The sequence below is a fragment of the Girardinichthys multiradiatus genome, chromosome 23 (assembly GCF_021462225.1).
Source record: "Girardinichthys multiradiatus isolate DD_20200921_A chromosome 23, DD_fGirMul_XY1, whole genome shotgun sequence".
Taxonomy (NCBI): Eukaryota; Metazoa; Chordata; class Actinopteri; order Cyprinodontiformes; family Goodeidae; genus Girardinichthys; species Girardinichthys multiradiatus.
The window spans coordinates 1,273,893-1,294,762 of record NC_061815.1 but is presented as its reverse complement, the minus strand read 5'-3'; the positions used below and the strand labels follow the sequence as shown (position 1 = coordinate 1,294,762).

At 44.5% G+C, this 20,870-nt stretch overlaps 1 protein-coding gene across 2 annotated transcripts in view; it reads left to right on the top strand.

Annotated features, from left to right (window-relative positions):
- The first annotated feature begins 15 nt into the window (after positions 1 to 15).
- Positions 16 to 20,870, top strand: part of immt (inner membrane protein, mitochondrial (mitofilin)) — an 84,841-nt gene continuing 63,986 nt past the window's right edge. For both annotated transcript variants that reach the window (XM_047353875.1, XM_047353874.1), the window contains exons 1-6: positions 16 to 156; positions 2,908 to 2,972; positions 12,284 to 12,473; positions 15,640 to 15,784; positions 18,655 to 18,750; positions 20,301 to 20,456. In XM_047353875.1, the coding sequence (XP_047209831.1) occupies positions 115 to 156; positions 2,908 to 2,972; positions 12,284 to 12,473; positions 15,640 to 15,784; positions 18,655 to 18,750; positions 20,301 to 20,456 (694 nt within the window). In that variant the 5' untranslated portion in view covers positions 16 to 114. The remainder of the gene's footprint in view (positions 157 to 2,907; positions 2,973 to 12,283; positions 12,474 to 15,639; positions 15,785 to 18,654; positions 18,751 to 20,300; positions 20,457 to 20,870) is intronic.

Genomic DNA, 20,870 nt, shown 5'->3' with positions numbered 1-20,870 from the left:
GCCTGCCAGATGCTGGTTTATGTCAGCTTAACCAAAGCCAGTAGGAAAAAGTGAACTAAGTGCTGCTGTGTGGGTTGTTCTAGGTCGGAACTGAGAAAACAAGAAGCCAAGACCATGCTGAGGGTTTGTCTGCGCGGAGTCAAGGTCACAGCCCGGGTAGGACCTGAACTACTGTTCCACTGTTAGCTGCCATGTTGGTGTTAGCTTGTTGTCATTCAGTGACCTGCAGCCTGCGTCAAGGTGCCACAGAGAGCTGGTTGCTCCCCGCTAACCTTCATTTGAGAGGTCGGTTGAATCTTTCTAATAACGGCGTTTACCCGCGTCGCTGATTCGGGACTTGGAACAGATTTCCCCGTGAATCCAGTGTGTGGTTTGGTTAGCTTCTTGCCCAGCAGGACTTCATGGAGCTGACCAGAGGTCCCCACACCTCAGTCATGTAGGAGGCGTTATTATTGTTGAGGCGCCATGGCGGCTGTGACGCAGTAAATAACCAGTTAAGCCACGTAATGAGCAGCAGTAGACCCTAGAGATCCTCTACCTGCTTCTCTACGCCGCTGACTCAGTGAATGAAGCCGTCTGGAACACATGCAGCCGTCCGCCTAAATTGTTTCAGCTTCATTTATGAAGAGTTTTCCTGCAAAACAGAAGGTCAGGCTTTATGGGAAATAGTATAATGAATAAACGATCATATCTACATGGCAAATTAAGTGTTTAAGTTTGAAAAGTGACAAGTGTTACAGTGTACAAGTAGGTATTGAGTTCCCTGTGTCTTTAAGAGAGAAGCCCCTGTTTCCCCTCCTGATGGCGCTGGTTCAGACTGGGAATTTTAGATGAAAACGACCACAGCCTCTTTCCTTTACCTACTGATGTATCTACAGTGAAGCTCAAAATTATTCATACTCCTGGGAGATTTGGAAGGAAAGTAAACGTTTAGTTTGATTTCCAAGTCAAGAAGAAATATTAATGATTAGGAGTGGTTCCGCCAGAGTCTAATTGAATCTTATTGGGGAACTGTGGAGAGAGCTAAAGATTAGGGTGATGGCAAGGAGGCCTTTCAGCCTTAAACACACAGAGCTCATTACCAAGATAAATTATAAAATTATAAAAGATGGTTCGATTGCTGTAAAATCAATAAAGATTTTTCCAGTGATTACTCAGGAAGGCTGCACGGTGTTGCAGTTCGTAGCACTGGTGCCTTGCAGCAAGAAGGTCCTGGGTTCCACTCCCGGCTGGGAGTCTTTCTGCATGGGGTTTGCATGTTCTCCCCGTGCATGTGTGGGTTCTCTACGGGTACTCCAGCTTCCAAAGACATGCCTGTTAGGTTAATTGGTCACTCTAAATTGACCTTAGGTGTATGAATGAGTGTGTGCTTGGTTGTTTGTGTGTTGCCCTGCGATGGACTGGCGACCTGTCCAGGGTGGACCCACCTCTCGCCCATAGACTGCTGGAGATAGGCACCAGCTTCCCCGTGACCCACTATGGAATAAGCGATATAGAAAATGACCGACTGACTATTTAGAAAGGCATAAGTGATTTTAACATTCCACTTTTGAATAATGTTCAATAAAAACACGTGATAATTCTTTCAGTTTATACTTGTACATTGTTTTCTTACCTTTTGAGAGATGCCCGTCTCATTTCTAATCAGAAACCAACTTACTGGCTTAATGAGAATCATTTTCTGTCTAATTCAGACAGACACATGAATAACTTTGGGTTTAACTGTAGGTTAGGGAGCTGGACCTGCATTATTACTGTTAGATCCAGATAATTACATAATCTACACACACACACAACTTGATGAACACCACCATATTCCCCTTAACCTATTTTCTTTTCAGACAAACTTAAAGTAAGAATAAAAACATTTACAAGAGCAGCCTAAGAACAGATGACGTAAAGGACATCTTCTAGGTCCTGGTGTGAATTCAAAGGTTAGGAACCACAAAATACTTCCTGCTGGATTAAAGCACCTGACATTGATGTTGTTCAGCTTTGAAATGATAAATGAATCATTTTGAGATGACAGAGAACTATTGGTGAATGAATCAACTGGCTTCTGATGAAAGGGCCTAATTTGACTTATTCATTGAATACATTCAATCTGAAAACTCCCACATGTTTTGAATGGGCTGGAAGTTCAAAGCTTCCAGATGGAGTCTATGATTTTCCTACATGGTCAGTTATAAAATAGGTCCAGTTTAGATTAAATCTGGCAACAGCACACATGAAGCTTAGTGAAAGTTGTGGAAAGTTTCTTTATCATTAAATCAAACGGATGGTTTGGTGAGCATGTTCTTTGATGTGTAGCATTAAGAGAAATCCTTGTGTTGCTAATTGTAGTGAAGCCCACTGGGTTTCTGACTTAAACACAAGTGACGTTATTCCCAGATCTGAGCTCCAATATTGGAGACTAACTAAAGTCAGCATCACCTAAAGCAGTGCATGATAACCCTCTTCAGAACATAAGCAGGTCCACTAGTGTGATGTGGTAATTACTGCGTTGATGGGTTTAATAATCCAGGAATACCGTTTGTCTCCTGGTGGATCTGAAACCACCAACTCTTATCAGGAACCTGCAGCACTTTTTGTTTATTTGTTGAAATAAAAACTTTGAAGCAATAGGTTTGGATGTGTTGGAGTCATTATAAAGAAAATTCAGAACTGGTGAAAATTCTAAATGGCTGATCACTTTAAAGGAAAATGGATATCGGCATCCCTATGGAGAACCACAATATGAGAATGTTTTTGTTATTTCAAAGAAAATATTTCAAAAAAATTAGTAGTTTTAGTGAAAAAGCTCCCAGAACATATCAACAGAACAATTCTGATCCTGGTGTTTGAACCACTGTAATTAAACATTTTCTTTATTTGTTTTTCTTGTGTTTTCCTGGTGCCTTCTCGAAGAACTGTGGGAGAATCCGTCTAACTAATCTGCAACAGAGCAGGGAATACACAACAGGAGAAAGCAGGTAATTCTGGTCCATTTTAAATGCATTTAAGGCAAATATTCCAGTAAAAAAAATTTTAAGCATCATTGTAAACAGTAATGCCTCTTTTCCATCCATGGTTGCACCACCACATGGCTCTGCAAGCTCTACTCAGCATGAAGGCTGGAGGTGTGTCTTGAAGCCTCACCTCCAGCCTTCAGCTTCATGTACTGTGCAAAGTAAAATAAACACTACAGGTCACATGTCATGTGCTTCTAAACCAGTGAGGTTACATAGTCCAGACCAGCCTTACAGTCAGACTCAAACAGCTGACCACGCTCATGGCCAATCAGTGAACAGCAGTCTGTTCATGTCACATTTCGGCCCTGCTCAGCCCCAATGGGACCTGCTGCTGAGCAGGTATCAAAAAAGCCAGAACCAGGCCAGAAAAGCAAGGAACAGTTGCAAAACGTGCTGAGTGGAGTGGAGCCGGCTAAAGTGGAGCCCAGGAAAAAAGGGCGAAAGTCACCCTCATGTGGGGAGGAGCTTGCAGCTGATGGAGTAGGTCACGCTTCAGGGAGCTCTGCTGAATTCTATCCAAAAACTATTTTTATGGTGCTTGATATACCCCCCAACAGGTGCAAACTCGATGCTTTACATACCAAGAATGAGACAATGGCAGACCCAAAAGCAGAAATTCATGCTTCGATAAGGAGATATATCGGAGCTTATATATAGGAGCTTCTCAGGTTAGAGCTAGAACAGGTGATGGCTACCCAATTTGATGAAGTAAAACGTGAGATCCAGGCTGTGAAGACTAAAGTTGTCAGAAATATTGCTCTGCTCGGGTCAGAAATGGATTTGGTTTCTGATGATGTGGCGGACTTGCAATCTGTAGTTGGCACACTTAAGACAGAGGTGAAAAATCTCAGATATGTTCCAGAACTTTTAAACTGACAAGTAACCCCAGTTTGCAATTAATACAATATAAAATCCTTCATAGAGTATACTATACAGGTCAATGGGTGTTCAGGATGGGCTTGGCACCTTCCAATATTTGCTTACACTGCACAAGCAATATACCAGATAATTATATCCATGCACTATAGTTATGTACACTTGTTCAGAAGTTCTGGTGCTTGATATGTGAAGACTTATCAAAGTGTCTGAGATGTAATATTTCACCTTCCCCTTTAGTTTGCTTGTTGGGAAACTTAGATGATGTCATCATAGAGACAAATTCAGTTCACATGGTTTTCACTGCCTTATGCATCGCTAAGAAAACTATCCTCATGAACTGGAAAAATGAAAACCTTCTTAATATTAATCAGTATAGAAATTTTCTGTTGGATTATATAAGCCTTGAGACAGCCTCTGCCTCCACGTCAGATCAATCTCTCTGGGCTCCTTTAATCGGCTACATCACCTAGTGGGGGTGGGGCGCCCTTGGCTTCATCCTGCGGGCCGTTGTGGCGGATTCGGTGGGGTGTCTGGGTTGGGGCATTTGGGGTGTCCCTGGACTGGGATCACTGAGGGGTCTGGCGCTGTGGTCCCGGCCGGGGTGGGGCTTTGTTGGCTCTTGGGGGGGGACATCTGGTAGCTCCATGCGATGCTTTTGGGGGGCCTGCGCCGACGGACATAGGTCACTCGCCTGGTGCTCGTGCTGCTCCTGGGTGGGTCTGGGGTGGGCTCCGGGGCTCGGGGTCCCTGGAGCGTATCGCCCCCGGGGGTCCTGGCTGGGCCTTGGGCGTCTTGGGTCCTGGCGGATATGTCGCCGGGGTTTTGGGCTGGTGCATGCCCGGGCGCCCGGCCCTGGCTCGAGGACCTTTGGTGTATCGGTGGGCATAAGGGCCTCCGAAACTGGCGGGTAGATCCCATCTCATTGCAGGTGCTCCTTCCTTCAAGGAGCACATTCTGCTGGCGGGGAGGAGGGTCTGCGGGAGGGGGTGGGGTGGGGTCAACCTGGGTGTCCAATGTCTTATGTGCTCTGGGAGTTGTTCAAATGTTGGGGTGGGTGTAGGTTTCCTTCTGGGGTGGGGATGGGTGGTTGGCCTTGGATGGTTGAGGGCGTTGTTTGGTCTTGGGTGGTTCCGGCTCGGTTTCTGGTTCCTTGTCTTGGTTCTGGTTACTGACGCCGGTCCCTTTTCTGTCTGAGGGAGGGGGTTCTGAGGGGTCGGCATGGTTCGAGTGTGCGGGCTGGCAGGGGTTGGTCTCGGCTTCCGGATGGGTTTTGGTTTTGGCTCTGTGGGCTCTCTTGCCTTTTGTGGGCCACGGGGTGGGTCTTCTTGCGGGGCTGCTTCTGGCAGGGGTATGGGTGTCGGGCATGTTCTAGGACCTGGATGGTGCGGGTCTTCTTTTCGTGGGGGTGCACTTTCATGGGGGGCTTTGTCTTTGGGGGGCTGGTGGGGGCACATTTGCGCAGTGTGAGCTTTGTGTGCAGCTTTTGCTTTGGGTGCTCTTTGCTGCATTCCGTCCTCTGCTGTATGGCGTGCTGTGGTGTTGGGGCGGTGGTCCTGTGCGCGGCGGCTCTGACCTCCGGGCGTGGGTGCGGCAGGGCGGGCGTCGCTGGGCTCTGCACTTGCATCGGGCTTCTCAGCCTCGTACTGGGGTGGAGTTTGCTCGTTTGCTGGATGGTTCCTGGTGGGTTCGGTGTGCTTGGGGTTAGTGGTCCTCGCCATGCCCCTACGAATGCACAGAAGGATGGGTGGTGTTGCTGTGGTGCTGGCTCGGGGGGATCTGCGGTCTGGGGCTCGGCTCTATTGTTTTTGCTTGGTTGACCTGGATGTAGGTGGGTCTGCGTCTCTGGATGGGGGTGTGATCTCTTTGCTCCGTGTGCTGGGGCCTTTCTCTGGCACCCTTTGGCTTGCTGGGCTGGTGTCCTTTCCTTGGGCATGGTAGTGGGCGGGGTGGTGCATCTTGTGGTCTGCTTGACTGCCCTGCTGGCACGGTGGTCTCGGTTCGCCTGTCTATTGGGGGGTTGCATGTACCTATCATGGCCTGGAGCTTGCATTTGTGTGGGCCTGCCGTTTTGGGTCGGGTGCGGTTTGGTGGTGGCCTTGGTGTTGGAGTGGGATGTGTTTTGTTGCCCTGCTTGCCTGGTTGTGGCTGCTGTCTGGTGCCAGGCTTCGGGGGCTGGGCTCTCTGTTGGCTCTGCCCCTTGGGTTCGGGGGTGGCTGGGCGTGCTTGTCATGTGTCCTCCTTTGTGTGGCTGGAGACGTTGGTCCCGGTTTTCAGTTGGTTCTCGGGGCCTGTTACCTGTCCCTAGTTTTTTTCCCGGCAGATGTGCCTATTTTTGTTGTCCGATGAGCTAACCCCTCCCTCCTACTTCCCCATGTCTAAAGGGATTGCTCAATCAAGCTCTCGATCCAATGGGTCCAGACTTCCCTAAACCTGAAAGATCTTACTAAGCAGGTTTACTGAAAGTTCTGTTTAAGCTGGTGTCAGGAAATGACTCGCCTAGCCTCTGACAGCCTTCATCTAAAAGTCTCGCCCTTCTTCAACTGGAGGTCCGAGCAACCGAGTAGCCTCTCACAGTCATCCACACCCTCGACAGTCACTTTTGTTCACGGCTGCTCATTCCCTGATTTTACAACTGGCTCTTGGTATATGAGCTAGGTTAATTTTAGTAGCTCAGCATGAGCCCCAAGGGTGCTGTTTTAACAAACTTGATTAAGGCAACCTATTAAAACCTCCTAAAATATCTTAGAACCAGGCAACAAGACTTTTTACCACCAATGAAAAACCAAAAATAAGGTGACTCAAATAATTGAATGTCCACGATTTAACTAGAATTTTATATGCTTTCTTTAATTAGTAATACTTTTGCAGGGGTCAGTAACAGCTTCAATTCAGCAACACAATATAATTTCAATAATAGAAATGAATCAATCAACTCAACCTGTCTTTCCCTGATGCTGAAACTAGTGAGTCTGGAGAGGCTTTGAAGACGGAGGCTCATCCATGCACCTGATGGAGATGTTTCTTCTGGTAACAACGAGTGATTTCTTGAAGGGAATACGACTTAATCTTCAGTTTTCTTCCTTTAAGTGGCAGGTACTGATACTCCAGGCTTCGATGGTTAAACAGGATCTTTGTTGTTATATGTCTCCGAAGACAGTAGTTTCCAGAGGCTGAAGAGTTGAAGGAAACCCAGAGACACAAATGAGGTTGATTCAGGACTTCCAGAAGCCTGAAACTTAGAGCAATCAGCTGTTCACCTATCAAGTTCACTTCTGTTGTTTGGATAAAAAGGCTTTAGATGAAATCAGATTCTTAATTTTGAGGCACAGTCCTTTCTGGGCTCACGGGTTGATCCTCTTTTTAATGCAGTCGATCAGTGGGGCTGTGTCTCTGTTCCTATTCCATCTAAGCTTATTTTCTCCGTCAGATCTTGTTCGCTGGTCTTCTGCGAGGAAACAACCCCGTTTCTGCTCTCATCATTGTTTTTATAGCGCTTGATGCTTTCACCGGTCAGGCTCTTATTAGGCTTCTTAGTTATTGCGCAACCTATTCAGCTCAGCTTCGTGATTATTGCTCAATACTTTAGTCATGGTCATTGTGACCTACTGATTCTGCTTCTCAGCCTTGGAGATGCCAATAATAGCCACACTGGTCTGTAGTCGCATCCTCTCGTCGCCGTCAGCATGCAGCTGGCTCTCGTCACTCCCAGTCATCCTACAGTTCTTTCCCTAATCTGCTCAGTTTTAAACTTTACACAGTATTACACATTTCATTCTTCAGCTTTCAGCATTTACTTTAAAACACAGTTGCAAAACCATCACTTCATTCTTTTTATTCATGCTTTACAAATGATTAATGTTATCTTTCTTTCATATATAGCTGATTGAGAATGTCAAACCTTAATGTTTTTCCTCTAATTCTCAGTTCTTAACCACATTTCAATCATACATCTTTTAACTTGTTAATCAAAGATTACTAATTTTATTCAATACATGTGAAAGAATATAAAATCATCATACATCATTTCTTTGGATATACTTGTTTATACTTCTGCAAAAGATAATACAGATAACATGTGGCAGATAATATGTGGCTCCACACAGGCCTCTCCAGCCTCTCAGCTCCAGAATATGAGAACATGCTTGTTTCACTCCCCACTGCTTCAACTGTGTGTCTTAATCATTATTGCATGGATTACACATAAGGATATAAGGATATTTATTGTAACTTTTATGGAGTTAACTGTGAGCAGTTACTAAATGTTGCATGGATTACATGGAAAGGTCTCACCTTATTTTGACACTATGCCTCCCTCCTTTGTTGGGTCTCGGCAAACGGGGATGCCTATTGGGGTCAGCCGGGGAGCTAGCTCCCTGGGAGAGCGGTTTGCCCTCCAGTCCTTCCCTCCCCATCCCCGGACACCTCCCTCTGCCAGCTCCATCACAATACCACTCATGGAGGGCCTTGGGGTGCGGGTGCGCCATCGGAGTGCCGCAAGGGTTTTCCATCTCTGCGGTCCCATGGCAGCTTGTGCCCCAATTTTATTGTACTACTTAGACACACTCACTTATAACATTTTCATGACATTCACATGCAGGGTCTTGGGGATGGGCGCACTCAATGGCATCAGGAGGCAGGATATCCTAGTAGCCTAACCTCTGGTGCCTGCGCTCACCTCTAAGGGTATAGTTGCGTGTAGACATTGAGGGTTCAGAGTGGGGGGGCAGACCCACTTCCCCACCGTTTTTTTTCTTTTTAAATGCACACTGCAACAACACGCATCAACACCACATTTGAGCTGGCGGAGGCAGGCTTGGGGTCTTTTCACACCCCAGTTCGCTATTTCCCATCTGTGGTCGGAGGCCGGGAGAGGGAGTGGGCCCTCTAGTCGGGTCTGGGCTGGGGTTGGGGGTCGGGCCTTTGGGATTGTCTGGTGCTGTGCTGGCGTTTCGGCTCTCTCGGGATCACTTGGGTTCCCTTGGATCTCGGCCCCTGGCTTTGGACCCTGGTCTGCCGGCTGGGGGGGGTGCCGGGCTCCAGCAGGGGAGTCTTAGCCGGCGTTGATTGGGATGTGGCCCCGCTTTGATGGAGGGGCTGGCCGGCTGGACTGCTTGGTGGCCATGCGGGGGTGCCATGGAAGGAAGGATGAGGCGATCAAATATTTGCATATTGAATGTTCTGGAGGATTTGGACCTGACCCCATTCTCCGTTAAAAAAGCCTGCTGAAGGAGGTTTGTCATGGATAAAGACGCAATTATTGACAGATCACATCGGACCCCGCAGTCTCAATGAACCAAGGGGAAGCCTCGTCCTATTATCGCGTCCTATTATTCATTACTATCAGGACTGTGTGGAAATACTTTGTCGGGCTAGGCAGGCAGACAGGCGGTGTTCTGTCACTTCAGCATACGCTGTCAGATTGCCATATGCGTAGCACAGACTAACGGCTGTATCTGTCAGACAAGTATACACTGTGAGATCACAGCTTTGATTTAATCAGCCATATGACATCCTGACTCAATGGATGACCTGTCAGATCATCATACACTTTGTTTACAGATGAATTTGCCATTTGGAAATGTATTTATCCATTGAAGTTCTGTGAGCAAGACATTTTGCTGACTCCGCGGAACGCGAACATCAAAATATCCAACCTGAAGCTAACTTCACCGCAGTACGGTTTCTATAGTCCGGTGGCTTTGAAAAATAAAAATCATACAACTTCACATCTTCCAAAGTTTAAGAATTAGAAGTAACATTAGCGTTTAAAACAATGTGTAGAAGTCATACCTGGACAGCCATCGCCATCTTCCTTCTGCTCCGTCCAAGCCACTTTATCCAAGCAGACGTGTTGTCCAATTCAAAATCATCAAGTATTAGGGAGGCTTGTTTTACATGGGGCGTGTTTTGTAGTTGGCTGCAGCTGCAGCCTGGCCCTTCTTTAAACACACTTTAAAACAAAGCACCTCAAAGCACATGTAGCCATTTAGTTATAAAAAAAAACAAACAATTTACTGACTTACTTTTTGTAGTATCTTGTATTGTATGATGAACTGGCGGCTCCTCTAAATGCCACAGACCTGCAGAATACACTTGCGCGCGCATGCGTATTCAACTATATGAATGCTACTCTGACATGTATGCTGAACTGACAGAACAGCAGCACTCTCAAGTATGGCCAAGCATCCATATTTATATATTTTATTTTCGTAGTTTGGCTCGGAAGAGGTCTTCAATGATGTGAAACAACTACTGAGGGGACGACTGGGAGTTCGTTATGGAGTCATTCACCCAGGGACGTTTCGCATCTTGCACGAGGGGATAGAAAAAGTATTTTTGGATCCAGAAAATGCGATGTGGGATGTCAAGGCGAATGTTATCACAGGATTATCCACTAGCGATAGCTAGCTTTTAAATCTGACTGACCCTTGTGCAAGATTACCAGAAGTACTGGATTTGTTTAATTTCTATGCAAGGATTTCTGGATATAAAATTAATATGCAAAAAAGCAAACCTATGCTAGTTGTTCCTACTTGCCCGTCAACTTCACTTCATTCTCTGTCTCTTGCTATTAAAATAAGTTTGCATAAAATTAAATACTTATTTGGGTGACCCAGAGGTGTAAAGATCCATTATGAGGCAAATTTTCCACCACTTTTGAATAGTTTAAGAAAAGATCTAGACCGTTGGAGTCGCTTACCATTATCTCTAGGAAGTAGAATAAATATTATTATAAAAATTAATATTATGCCATGTTTGTTTCTTTTCAAATGTATCCCCATCTTTTTGACCAAATCTTTTTTTTCTTCTATGAATAAGCAGATAACCAGTTTTATATGGAGTAATAAACTTTCCAGAATAAGAACGGAAGTACTTCAACGGCATTGCATGCATGGTGGACTATCTCTACCTAACCTTCAGTATTATTACTGATCTGCTAATATTAGAAATGTGTTATCCTCGATTCACGTACCTCTGGGTGATTGCGGTCCAAAATTGTTGCATATCTTGAGCAGGCATCATGGTCATCAATTTCTTTGCATGCTTTGGCCTGTTCTAAGTTGCCTCTTTCAGAACCTTTATCCTTATATTGTAACAACCTAGTTGTGAAGCACTCTTTAGAAATATGGAACCAATTTCGACTTGCTTTCTCTCTGACTGATATGTTAAAAGATGCTCCGATAGTTAGGAATAATATGTTTTAGCCCTCCATAACAGATGGTGCTTTTAAACGTTGGTCCAATTGTGGGGTGAGTACTGTGAAAGATGTGTACTCGAATGGGATTTTTATGACATTTGACTAATTGGTTACACAGTTTGGTATTCCCAGGTCACATTTATTTTTATATCTCCAGCTCCGCAGCTTTGTCTCACCTCATCTGAAGGATTTCCCTTCACTCCTGATGGAACCCCTTTTACACAAAATCTTTAAAATGCTCCCTTGGTCAAAAGAGGCAATCAGGAAAATCAATTCATTAGTTAGTTTGGATAATTTAAAACCTCTAGATATATCAAAATCTAAATGGGTAGAGGAGCTTAATATTAAAATTACAGATGAGATGTGACAAGTTATTCTCGAAGGTATACATACCTCCTCAATCTGTCGACAACATAGGGTTATTCAATTTAAAGTAGTCCATCTGTTACATTGGTCTAAGGTTAAACTAATGTTGATGATTTATGTTACTGTTGCTGCACAGAATCAGGTACTCTGTCACATTTGTTTTGGAGCTGTCCAAAACTGGGTGCATTTTGGAAGTTGGTTTTTCAGTTTTTCTCTGAGGTCTTAAAAAGCCATATTGTACCATCCTCCGTAACGACTATTTTTGGGGATGTTGAACCCAGACTGGGGTTAAACACTGCTGGCAAAAATAATGATGGCATTTGCCACTTTTTTAGCCAGACGACTCATTCATACGAAGTGGAAGGACAAGTTTCCACCCACTTTTAAACATTGGATTAATGATCTGTTGCAAAATTTGACACTGGAGCAAATTTGTTATTCTATAATGGGTAATACACAAAAATTGGCTGAAATTTGGTAAGCTGCCCTCCGGACTACTGAAGAAATGGACTTTAATGCTATGGCTCCATAATATTTATAATATATAAATATCTTTTTGGATTTTCTATACTGGTGTGTTAATTCCAAACTTGTCATGATTTTGGAATGACAGAAATTGTGATATTCATTCTTTTGTATTACATTTTATATGTATCTATGTCTATGCACTGGTGCAGAGGGGTGGTGGGTGGGAATGAGGGTGGGTTTTGTGTTTGTTCTGTTCTGTTTTATGCGAGGAAAATACAATAAAGATAATGTTTTTTAAAAGTCACTCATGTTGCATCATGTTAAGTCATCTTCTTGTTTGTGCTGTCCTCTTTAATCACAGTGGTGCTTCCAGATTGGTTGTTGCTGGCTTGTTGACAGTAAGTGGTGGTATTGGAGGCACAATTCTCTATGCCAAATGGGACCACAAGTTTCGAGCCGCTGTGGAAAAGAATGTTCCATATTTGGAATGGCTGTTAGGTGTGGCTTTGGGACCTGCTCCTCAGGATACAGGTCTACCCATCAAGAAACAGGTTAGTTCAATTTACTTTAATCACATAACGCACATTCCCAAAAAATATCGTCTCAAGGCACTTCATAAACAAACAAGTCAATTCCAGACATTCCAATTTGATCATAGCCTTCCAAAAGTTCAGTCAAGTTCAGTTTGCTATTCAAATTGGTTGAAATAATTTCTGTCTAAGTAACCCCAGCAGATTTCGAGTCTAACTACAGCATCAGTATGTTAGGTTGTAAAAATCAAATACATACTCTGTAAAGATTCTGATGCAGGCATTTATTTTAATTTGGGTGAAATCTGTTTTAATCCAGCACTTTTTTGTTGAAGGTGTGGTTTTTTTCAGGCACTGGTAGTAATTAAAGACCTTCAAAATAAAATCTCTGCTCTTCAGATCTCGTGACACATCTATCACCTGTTGTTTGTCTTGAAGATAGAACAGCTGTTACAGTAGGGTAGCAAACTCTAAAGAATGGCGAAGTGAATGTGCGGTACAACAAAATATCATACACCCCCTTTATTGTTCTCTACCTCATGCCCGAAAAGGCCTTTTATTATAGCACATCCATGGTGGTTATGGGGTTTTAACATCTAAACCAGTCCTTACCAGGTTCCTACCAGGTTGTAAAATTATTTCAGTGTAAAGAACCAAGTGTAGCGAACCAAACACTGCAGACTGGAAAATTTTGGGGAAACACCTAGAAGGAGTCCTTTCGGCTGTGGTCAGCTTGTGGGACTCCTGAGGTGGCTGACGGGTACCGTGAGGCCAAGCGTGCCACGGCCTGGGCTGTGGCAGAGGCAAAAACCCGGGCCTGGGAGGAGTTCTGTGAGGCCATGGAGAAGGACTACCGGTTGGCCTCGAAGCGATTCTGGCAAACTGTCCGGCGCCTCAGGAGGGGGAAGCAGTGCTTTGCCAACACTGTTTATAGTGGGGGTGGGAAGCTGCTGACCTCGACTGAGGACATTATCAGGCGGTGGAAGGAGTACTTCGAGGATCTCCTCAATCCTGCCATCACGCATTCCGTGGTGGAAACAGAGGCTGGGGACTCGGGGTTGGACTCCGTCATCACCCAGGCTGAAGTCGCCGAGGTGGTTAAAAAGCTCTGCGGTGGCAAGGCTTCTGGGGTGGATGAGATCTGCCCTGAGTACCTCGAATCTCTGGATGTTGTAGGGCTGTCATGGTTGACACGCCTCTTCAACATTGCGTGGCAGTCGGGGACAGTGCCTCTGGACTGGCAGACTGGGGTGGTGGTCCCCCTTCATAAGAAGGGGGATCGGAGGGTGTGTTCCAACTACAGGGGGATCACACTCCTCAGCCTCCCTGGTAAGGACTACGCCAGGGTATTGGAGAGGAGAGTCCGGCCGATAGTCGAACCCCGGCTTCAGGAGGAACAGTGTGGTTTTCGTCCCGGCCGTGGAACACTGGACCAGCTCTATACCCTCTAAAGGGTACTCGAGGGTTCATGGGAGTTTGCCCAACTGGTCCACATGTGTTTTGTGGACCTGGGGAAGGCATTCGACTGTGTCCCTCATGGTGCCCTGTAGGGGGTGCTCCAGGAGTATGGAATCGGGGGCCCTTTACTAAGGGCCATCTGATCTCTGTACAAGCGGAGCAGGAGTTTGATCCGCATTGCCGGCACTAAGTCGGACCTGTTCCCAGTGCATGTTGGACTCCGGCAGGGCTGCCCTTTGTCACCGGTCCTGTTCATAACTTTTATGGACAGGATTTCTAGACGCATCTAAGGGCCGGAGGGGGTCTGGTTTGGGGACCAGTGGATTTCGTCTCTTCTTTTTGCGGATGACGTGGTCCTGCTGGCCCCCTCTAGCCAAGACCTACAGCATGCGCTGTGGCGGTTCGCAGCAGAGTGTGAAGCGGCTGGGATGAAGATCAGCTCCTCCAAGTCAGAGGCCATGGTTCTCGACTGGAAAAGGATGGCTTGTACTCTTCAGGTTGGAGGGGAGTTCCTGCCTCAAGTGGAGGAGTTTAAGTATCTTGGGGTCTTGTTCACGAGTGAGGAAAGAATGGAGCGGGAGATCGACAGACGGATCGGTGCGGCTGCCACAGTAATGGGGGCTGAGACGAAAAGCGAAGCTCTCGATATGCCAGTCGGTCTACGTTCCTACCCTCACCTATGGCCATGAACTTTGGGTCATGACCGAAAGAACAAGATCCGGGATACAAGCGGTTGAAATTTGCTTTCTCCGTAGGGTGGACGGCACTCCCTTAGAGATAGGGTGAGGAGCTCGGCCATCCGGGAGGGGCTCGGAGTAGAGCCGCTGCTCCTCCACATCGAGAGGAGCCAGTTGAGGTGGCTCGGGCATCTATACCGGATGCCTCCTGGACGCCTTCCTCGGAGGTGTTCCAGGCACGTCCCACCGGGAGGAGATCCAGGGGACGCCCCAGGATACGCTGGAGGGACTATGACTCTCGGCTGGCCTGGGAACGCCTTGGGCTCCCCCCGGAGGAGCTGGAGGAGGTGTCTGGGGAGAGGGACGTCTGGGCGTCTCTGCTGAATCTGCTGCCCCCGCGACCCGGTCCCGGATAAGCGGAAGACGACGAGTGCGAGTACACCTAGAATTCCAATTAGATTATTATACCTTATTTTACTGTAAGTGTTGTCTCTGAAAATTAATTATTGGATTTGGTATGTTAGTTTGGTATGTTTACTTCATGATCATCCCATAAACATCCAAGAGGGTGAAGTAAGCTTTAACTAAAGGTATTAAATAAAGTTAAAAATAACACATTAATAGCAGAAAATCTCTGACCGTATTAGAAAAACGCATCTAGCAACATAAAAGCAAACACAGAAATAAGAAAGTAGGCCATCAGAACTCATAGAGCTGACAAACAGGGTATTTATAAGAGAATGGCAAAAACTGTACCCTTATCATCCAGAGTACACGTAGTTCCTACAAGGAAGCAGAACGGTGACAGTATGGTGCTGTGTGGATGTGTTTTCTTGGTATGATCTGTGAAAGCATGTATACCTTCAAATGTTCCTGTATTCCAGCAGAAGCCATTTTAACTGAAGGAGCTAGAAACATTTCACTACTGGAGTGTTTTTAATTGGTTAGACATGGCTTTTGGATCAAGAGACCAAATCAGCAAAAATCCACTGGATAAGACATTAGATCCATTACATATGAATGGTCAGTCCTCTCTTATGTTTGCTCTTTAGATGGAGTTTATCCAGCCACCTTCCATGATTGAAAAACAAACGAGAACATCCAAAGCCAAGTCAGAAAATAAATTAAAGGAAGCAGCAGAGCATCCGGGCCAAGACTCTCTTGCTGCGTTGGAACAACCTGCACACAGCATACAGGGTAAGATTTTCAGCACATTGCTAATCTTATCTGTTTAAGTAAGAAGTTAAGTTAGTTTAGACACTTTTGTGCTACAATTTACACAACTAAACTACCCATTTCCAAAAGATTTGCACAAAAGCTTCATGCACATCTAAAAAATGTCTTCTTAGATGCTTTCCTCCTGAAGTCATCCACCTGTTTCTTCCATAAGGTGGAAACAACTAGGAAATATCCATCAAATGTTACAGAGGAAATACAGTTTTGGTAACAGCCCTTTTAAAGGTGGTGTCCTGTCAAATTTTCACCACAACAATTTTAAATGAACTGGAACATTTTATAAATACATAAATAAAATAAAAAAATTAGATGAAGAAAAGTATTTTGTTGCGTGAGGAAGGATATTTGTAACACAAGGTGAGGCGGTGAGGGTTTCCAATTTAGTTTTTATTGTTTTTGTTTTTTAATGATCTATCAAAGACTTGTTTGATTGGGTGAATTGTGCTAAATCACTTGTCACACAGTAAAGGTAAAGAATAGTGTGACAACTCAAGACATTTTTTAAGAAAGTGGGAGCAAATTGTCCAAATGAGATCTCCAACATCCTACTCCCGATAGTGTGTCATGAGGCCCCTGGGACAGGGCAAAGGCAGCAGCAGATGGGTACCAGTAATGTGAATTTAAATATGTACAAAACATACATGTTTATTTTTGCATAAAAATACAACAGACTATTTACAAGAAGTAAAAAAAACTGTGCAAGTAATAGAAGGGATATAAAACCTTGCTGAGTTTGTTTGGAGCAGGGATGTTATACAGGTTCTTCTCAAAAAATTAGCATATTGTGATAAAGTTCATTATTTTCCATAATGTTATGATGAAAATTTAACATTCATATATTTTAGATTCATTGCACACTAACTAAAATATTTCATGTCTTTTATTGTCTTAATACGGATGATTTTGGCATACAGCTCATGAAAACCCAAAATTCCTATCTCACAAAATTAGCATATCATTAAAAGGGTCTCTAAACGAGTTATGAACCTAATCATCTGAATCAACGAGTTAACTCTAAACACCTGCAAAAGATTCCTGAGGCCTTTAAAACTCCCAGCCTGGTTCATCACTCAAAACCCCAATCATGGGTAAGACTGCCGACCTGACTGCTGTCCAGAAGGCCACTATTGACACCCTCAAGCAAGAGGGTAAGACACAGAAAGAAATTTCTGAACGAATAGGCTGTTCCCAGAGTGCTGTATCAAGGCACCTCAGTGGGAAGTCTGTGGGAAGGAAAAAGTGTGGTAGAAAACGCTGCACAACGAGAAGAGGTGACCGGACCCTGAGGAAGATTGTGGAGAAGGGCCGATTCCAAACCTTGGGGGACCTGCGGAAGCAGTGGACTGAGTCTGGAGTAGAAACATCCAGAGCCACCGTGCACAGGCGTGTGCAGGAAATGGGCTACAGGTGCCGCATTCCCCAGGTCAAGCCACTTTTGAACCAGAAACAGCGGCAGAAGCGCCTGACCTGGGCTACAGAGAAGCAGCACTGGACTGTTGCTCAGTGGTCCAAAGTACGTTTTTCAGATGAAAGCAAATTCTGCATGTCATTCAGAAATCAAGGTGCCAGAGTCTGGAGGAAGACTGGGGAGAAGGAAATGCCAAAATGCCAGAAGTCCAGTGTCAAGTACCCACAGTCAGTGATGGTCTGGGGTGCCGTGTCAGCTGCTGGTGTTGGTCCACTGTGTTTTATCAAGGGCAGGGTCAATGCAGCTAGCTATCAGGAGATTTTGGAGCACTTCATGCTTCCATCTGCTGAAAAGCTTTATGGAGATGAAGATTTCATTTTTCAGCACGACCTGGCACCTGCTCACAGTGCCAAAACCACTGGTAAATGGTTTACTGACCATGGTATCACTGTGCTCAATTGGCCTGCCAACTCTCCTGACCTGAACCCCATAGAGAATCTGTGGGATATTGTGAAGAGAACGTTGAGAGACTCAAGACCCAACACTCTGGATGAGCTAAAGGCCGCTATCGAAGCATCCTGGGCCTCCATAAGACCTCAGCAGTGCCACAGGCTGATTGCCTCCATGCCACGCCGCATTGAAGCAGTCATTTCTGCAAAAGGATTCCCGACCAAGTATTGAGTGCATAACTGTACATGATTATTTGAAGGTTGACGTTTTTTGTATTAAAAACACTTTTCTTTTATTGGTCGGATGAAATATGCTAATTTTGTGAGATAGGAATTTTGGGTTTTCATGAGCTGTATGCCAAAATCATCCGTATTAAGACAATAAAAGACCTGAAATATTTCAGTTAGTGTGCAATGAATCTAAAATATATGAATGTTAAATTTACATCATGACATTATGGAAAATAATGAACTTTATCACAATATGCAAATTTTTTGAGAAGGACCTGTAGTCTAACAGCTACTGGGAGGAGGGATCTGTGATAACGCTGCTTTGTACACCTAGGATGCAGCTGCCTGTATCTGGAGGAGCTCTGTAGTTTTGCAACAGCTTCATGCATGGGGTGGGAGACACTGTCCAACTGCTTCCTCTCAGCTGTAAATAAGGTGCTGCTCCAACATACTGCACTATAGAAGATGGCTGATGCCACCACAGAGTCAAAAAAGCTCTTGAGGAGCTTCCTGTAAAGAGCATCAGTGTTGAGTTTTTTGTTCAGGTGAACAAGTAGGTAAGTAGGTGTGATGTAGGCACAGACCTACATCACACCTACTTACCTAAAACATCTTAGCAAACCTGTCCAACCTTGGTCCTGGCCACATACCAGTATCAGTGTTTTTCGTAAGTTTAAAAAAGTTATAGATTCAAAATCGCAAACATTTCTAGAGTTTTTCTCCTGTGTTGTCTTCCTAAGCAGAGGCTTCAGCAGAGGCTACTCGGATCATCTCAGCCATCAGTGAGGTCCAGTCAGTTCCTGCTCCATGTGACACAGAGGCTGCAGCAACAGGCAGAGGTAAAACATTCCACCTGTCCCTCTTTCTTTCAGCTTTTCACATGTTCTGAGTTCAGATGGAACACTTAAATCCAGTGAAGCGTTGACCATGTGGCAGGAGCATAGGTGGCCCTTATATTATAAAAAACAGTTGCAACAGCCACCCTGAAGGGATGATTTGATTTCCGATTGAATATCCATTCTGTAATTCTACTGTTAAAAATAACATTTAAGAGGATTTAAATTTTAAACTAGTTTTATCTAAACAATCAGCCAGTGGATTGCTGTTGCTACAAATGCTAAAAAAGCCCAAAAGTGACAGAAAGTCAGACTTCATCACCTGCAGGGTCTGTTGACCCACAGTTCCATCACTGCTGGAGCCAGATGAGGTCTGAGCAGCCAGCTGGAACTTCTGGACATGAGAATATTTTAGAGCTTTTTCTCTCTATTCTGGAAGAATGCAGTCAGTAAGAGATGCAACATTGTATGACATTTGAATAAGCTGAGTGAGCTGTGGTTTCTTTTCATCTCTACATCTCCATGTCTTATTGCTGTCCGACCCAACAAGAACCTTTTTATCCAGGAGAGTCAGACTGAAGAAACTTTAAAGTGAAGGAGGGTGGGAGTAGAGCTCAACAATTACTGTAGTGCTTGTCTTAAAATTACCTTTGGAGAATATGTTTGAATAATACATTTAATAAGTTTGTTTGATTGGACAGAGTCATTTTTTAGAGAAGGAAAAACATAAGTCTCCTCCACTGTGTTTAAAAATGCTCCGTTACTGTAATATGGGTGCAGTTTTAAAAGGTCCCAGCAGTTTTTAGTTTGGTCCACTACGTAGCAGTAGAGTGCTTTAATGCCACACTGGCCACAATATATGTTGTATTGGCAGTGTGGTGGTGTTTGTGTTGATGCTCTGTAGGGCTGAAACAATCAGATAAACTGATTAATGAAATAATTGTCAACTAATTTAGAGACTAAAATTGATCCGAGTTCTAAGCTGCTCTGATTTTTCAAAGCAGGTGTTCTAGAGCTGAGGGGCGCCCACAGAGAAGGTTCTGTCACCTCAGGTTTTTAGTCTGGATCTGGGGTCTCTAAGAGCAAAGACCAGCTGATTTAAGAGTGAAGCAGATCAGAGAAGTAGTGTTGTGCCAAGCCATTAAATTATCAGTAAGATTAAATATGACTACAGAATTCAGTTTAAAATGTAACTGTAGATTCCTGAACCCCAGTAGGGAACATTAAGCTTCAAGGTGCTGGAGCAGTTTCCTCTTGGCTCAATCTATGGACTTTTAGAGATTCACATAAGAGACTACAAGTAGCCTTTTCTACTGAGATTCCTTAATGTATCCAGAGAACTCCCTAATGTCTCTAATCCCAACCTACTGCTGCATTTCCTTTGCCTCTTTTTGCTTTCCCATCGATGACATGAACAGTCGAGTCCTGTCCCTGCCTGCTGCTACATCCTCCTTTGGGCTGTTACTAAAAACTCTTATGAGATTGACAGCTTTGAGTCAGTTTTTCTCCTTTTTTGAAATGCTGCTAGAATGACGTGTGTTTGTGTCCCTCAGAGGATTGCAATGATCATAATGTTACCTTGGAAACAGCAACTGTCCTTCAGGACACGGAGTCATCTGGGACAGCAGAACCTCTGAAAGAGCGTCCAGTAGAAGAAGTGGCAGCTAGACTGGCCCAACAGGATCAGCAAGAAAAGGACGTTATAGCATGTGAGTTTTCATCAACATGTACACATGATTCAAATTTTAACTTACTTGTTTAGTGTTACTGATGGGAAAAAACATGCCCAGCTAAAATATTGATGATCAGTGGGGTGACAAATAGGTCAGCATTGAGTAGTGTGTGCTAATAAAAAAAAAAAAACACCCTAACCAGTGAAAAGTCCTTCTAGGTTTTTGCACCTACATTTATTTCATTAGATATTAGGTATTTTTTTGAAAGGTGCTTAAATGGTGTTTACCTTTAAAGATGACAGTTGATATTTTTCACCACCAGATCAAAAGTTACAGATGGAACAATTCAATTCAGTTTATTTATATAGCGCCAGTTCACAACACACGTCGTCTCGAGGCTCTTCACAACAGTCAGGTTCATACATTCCAATTAATCGTAACCATTGAACA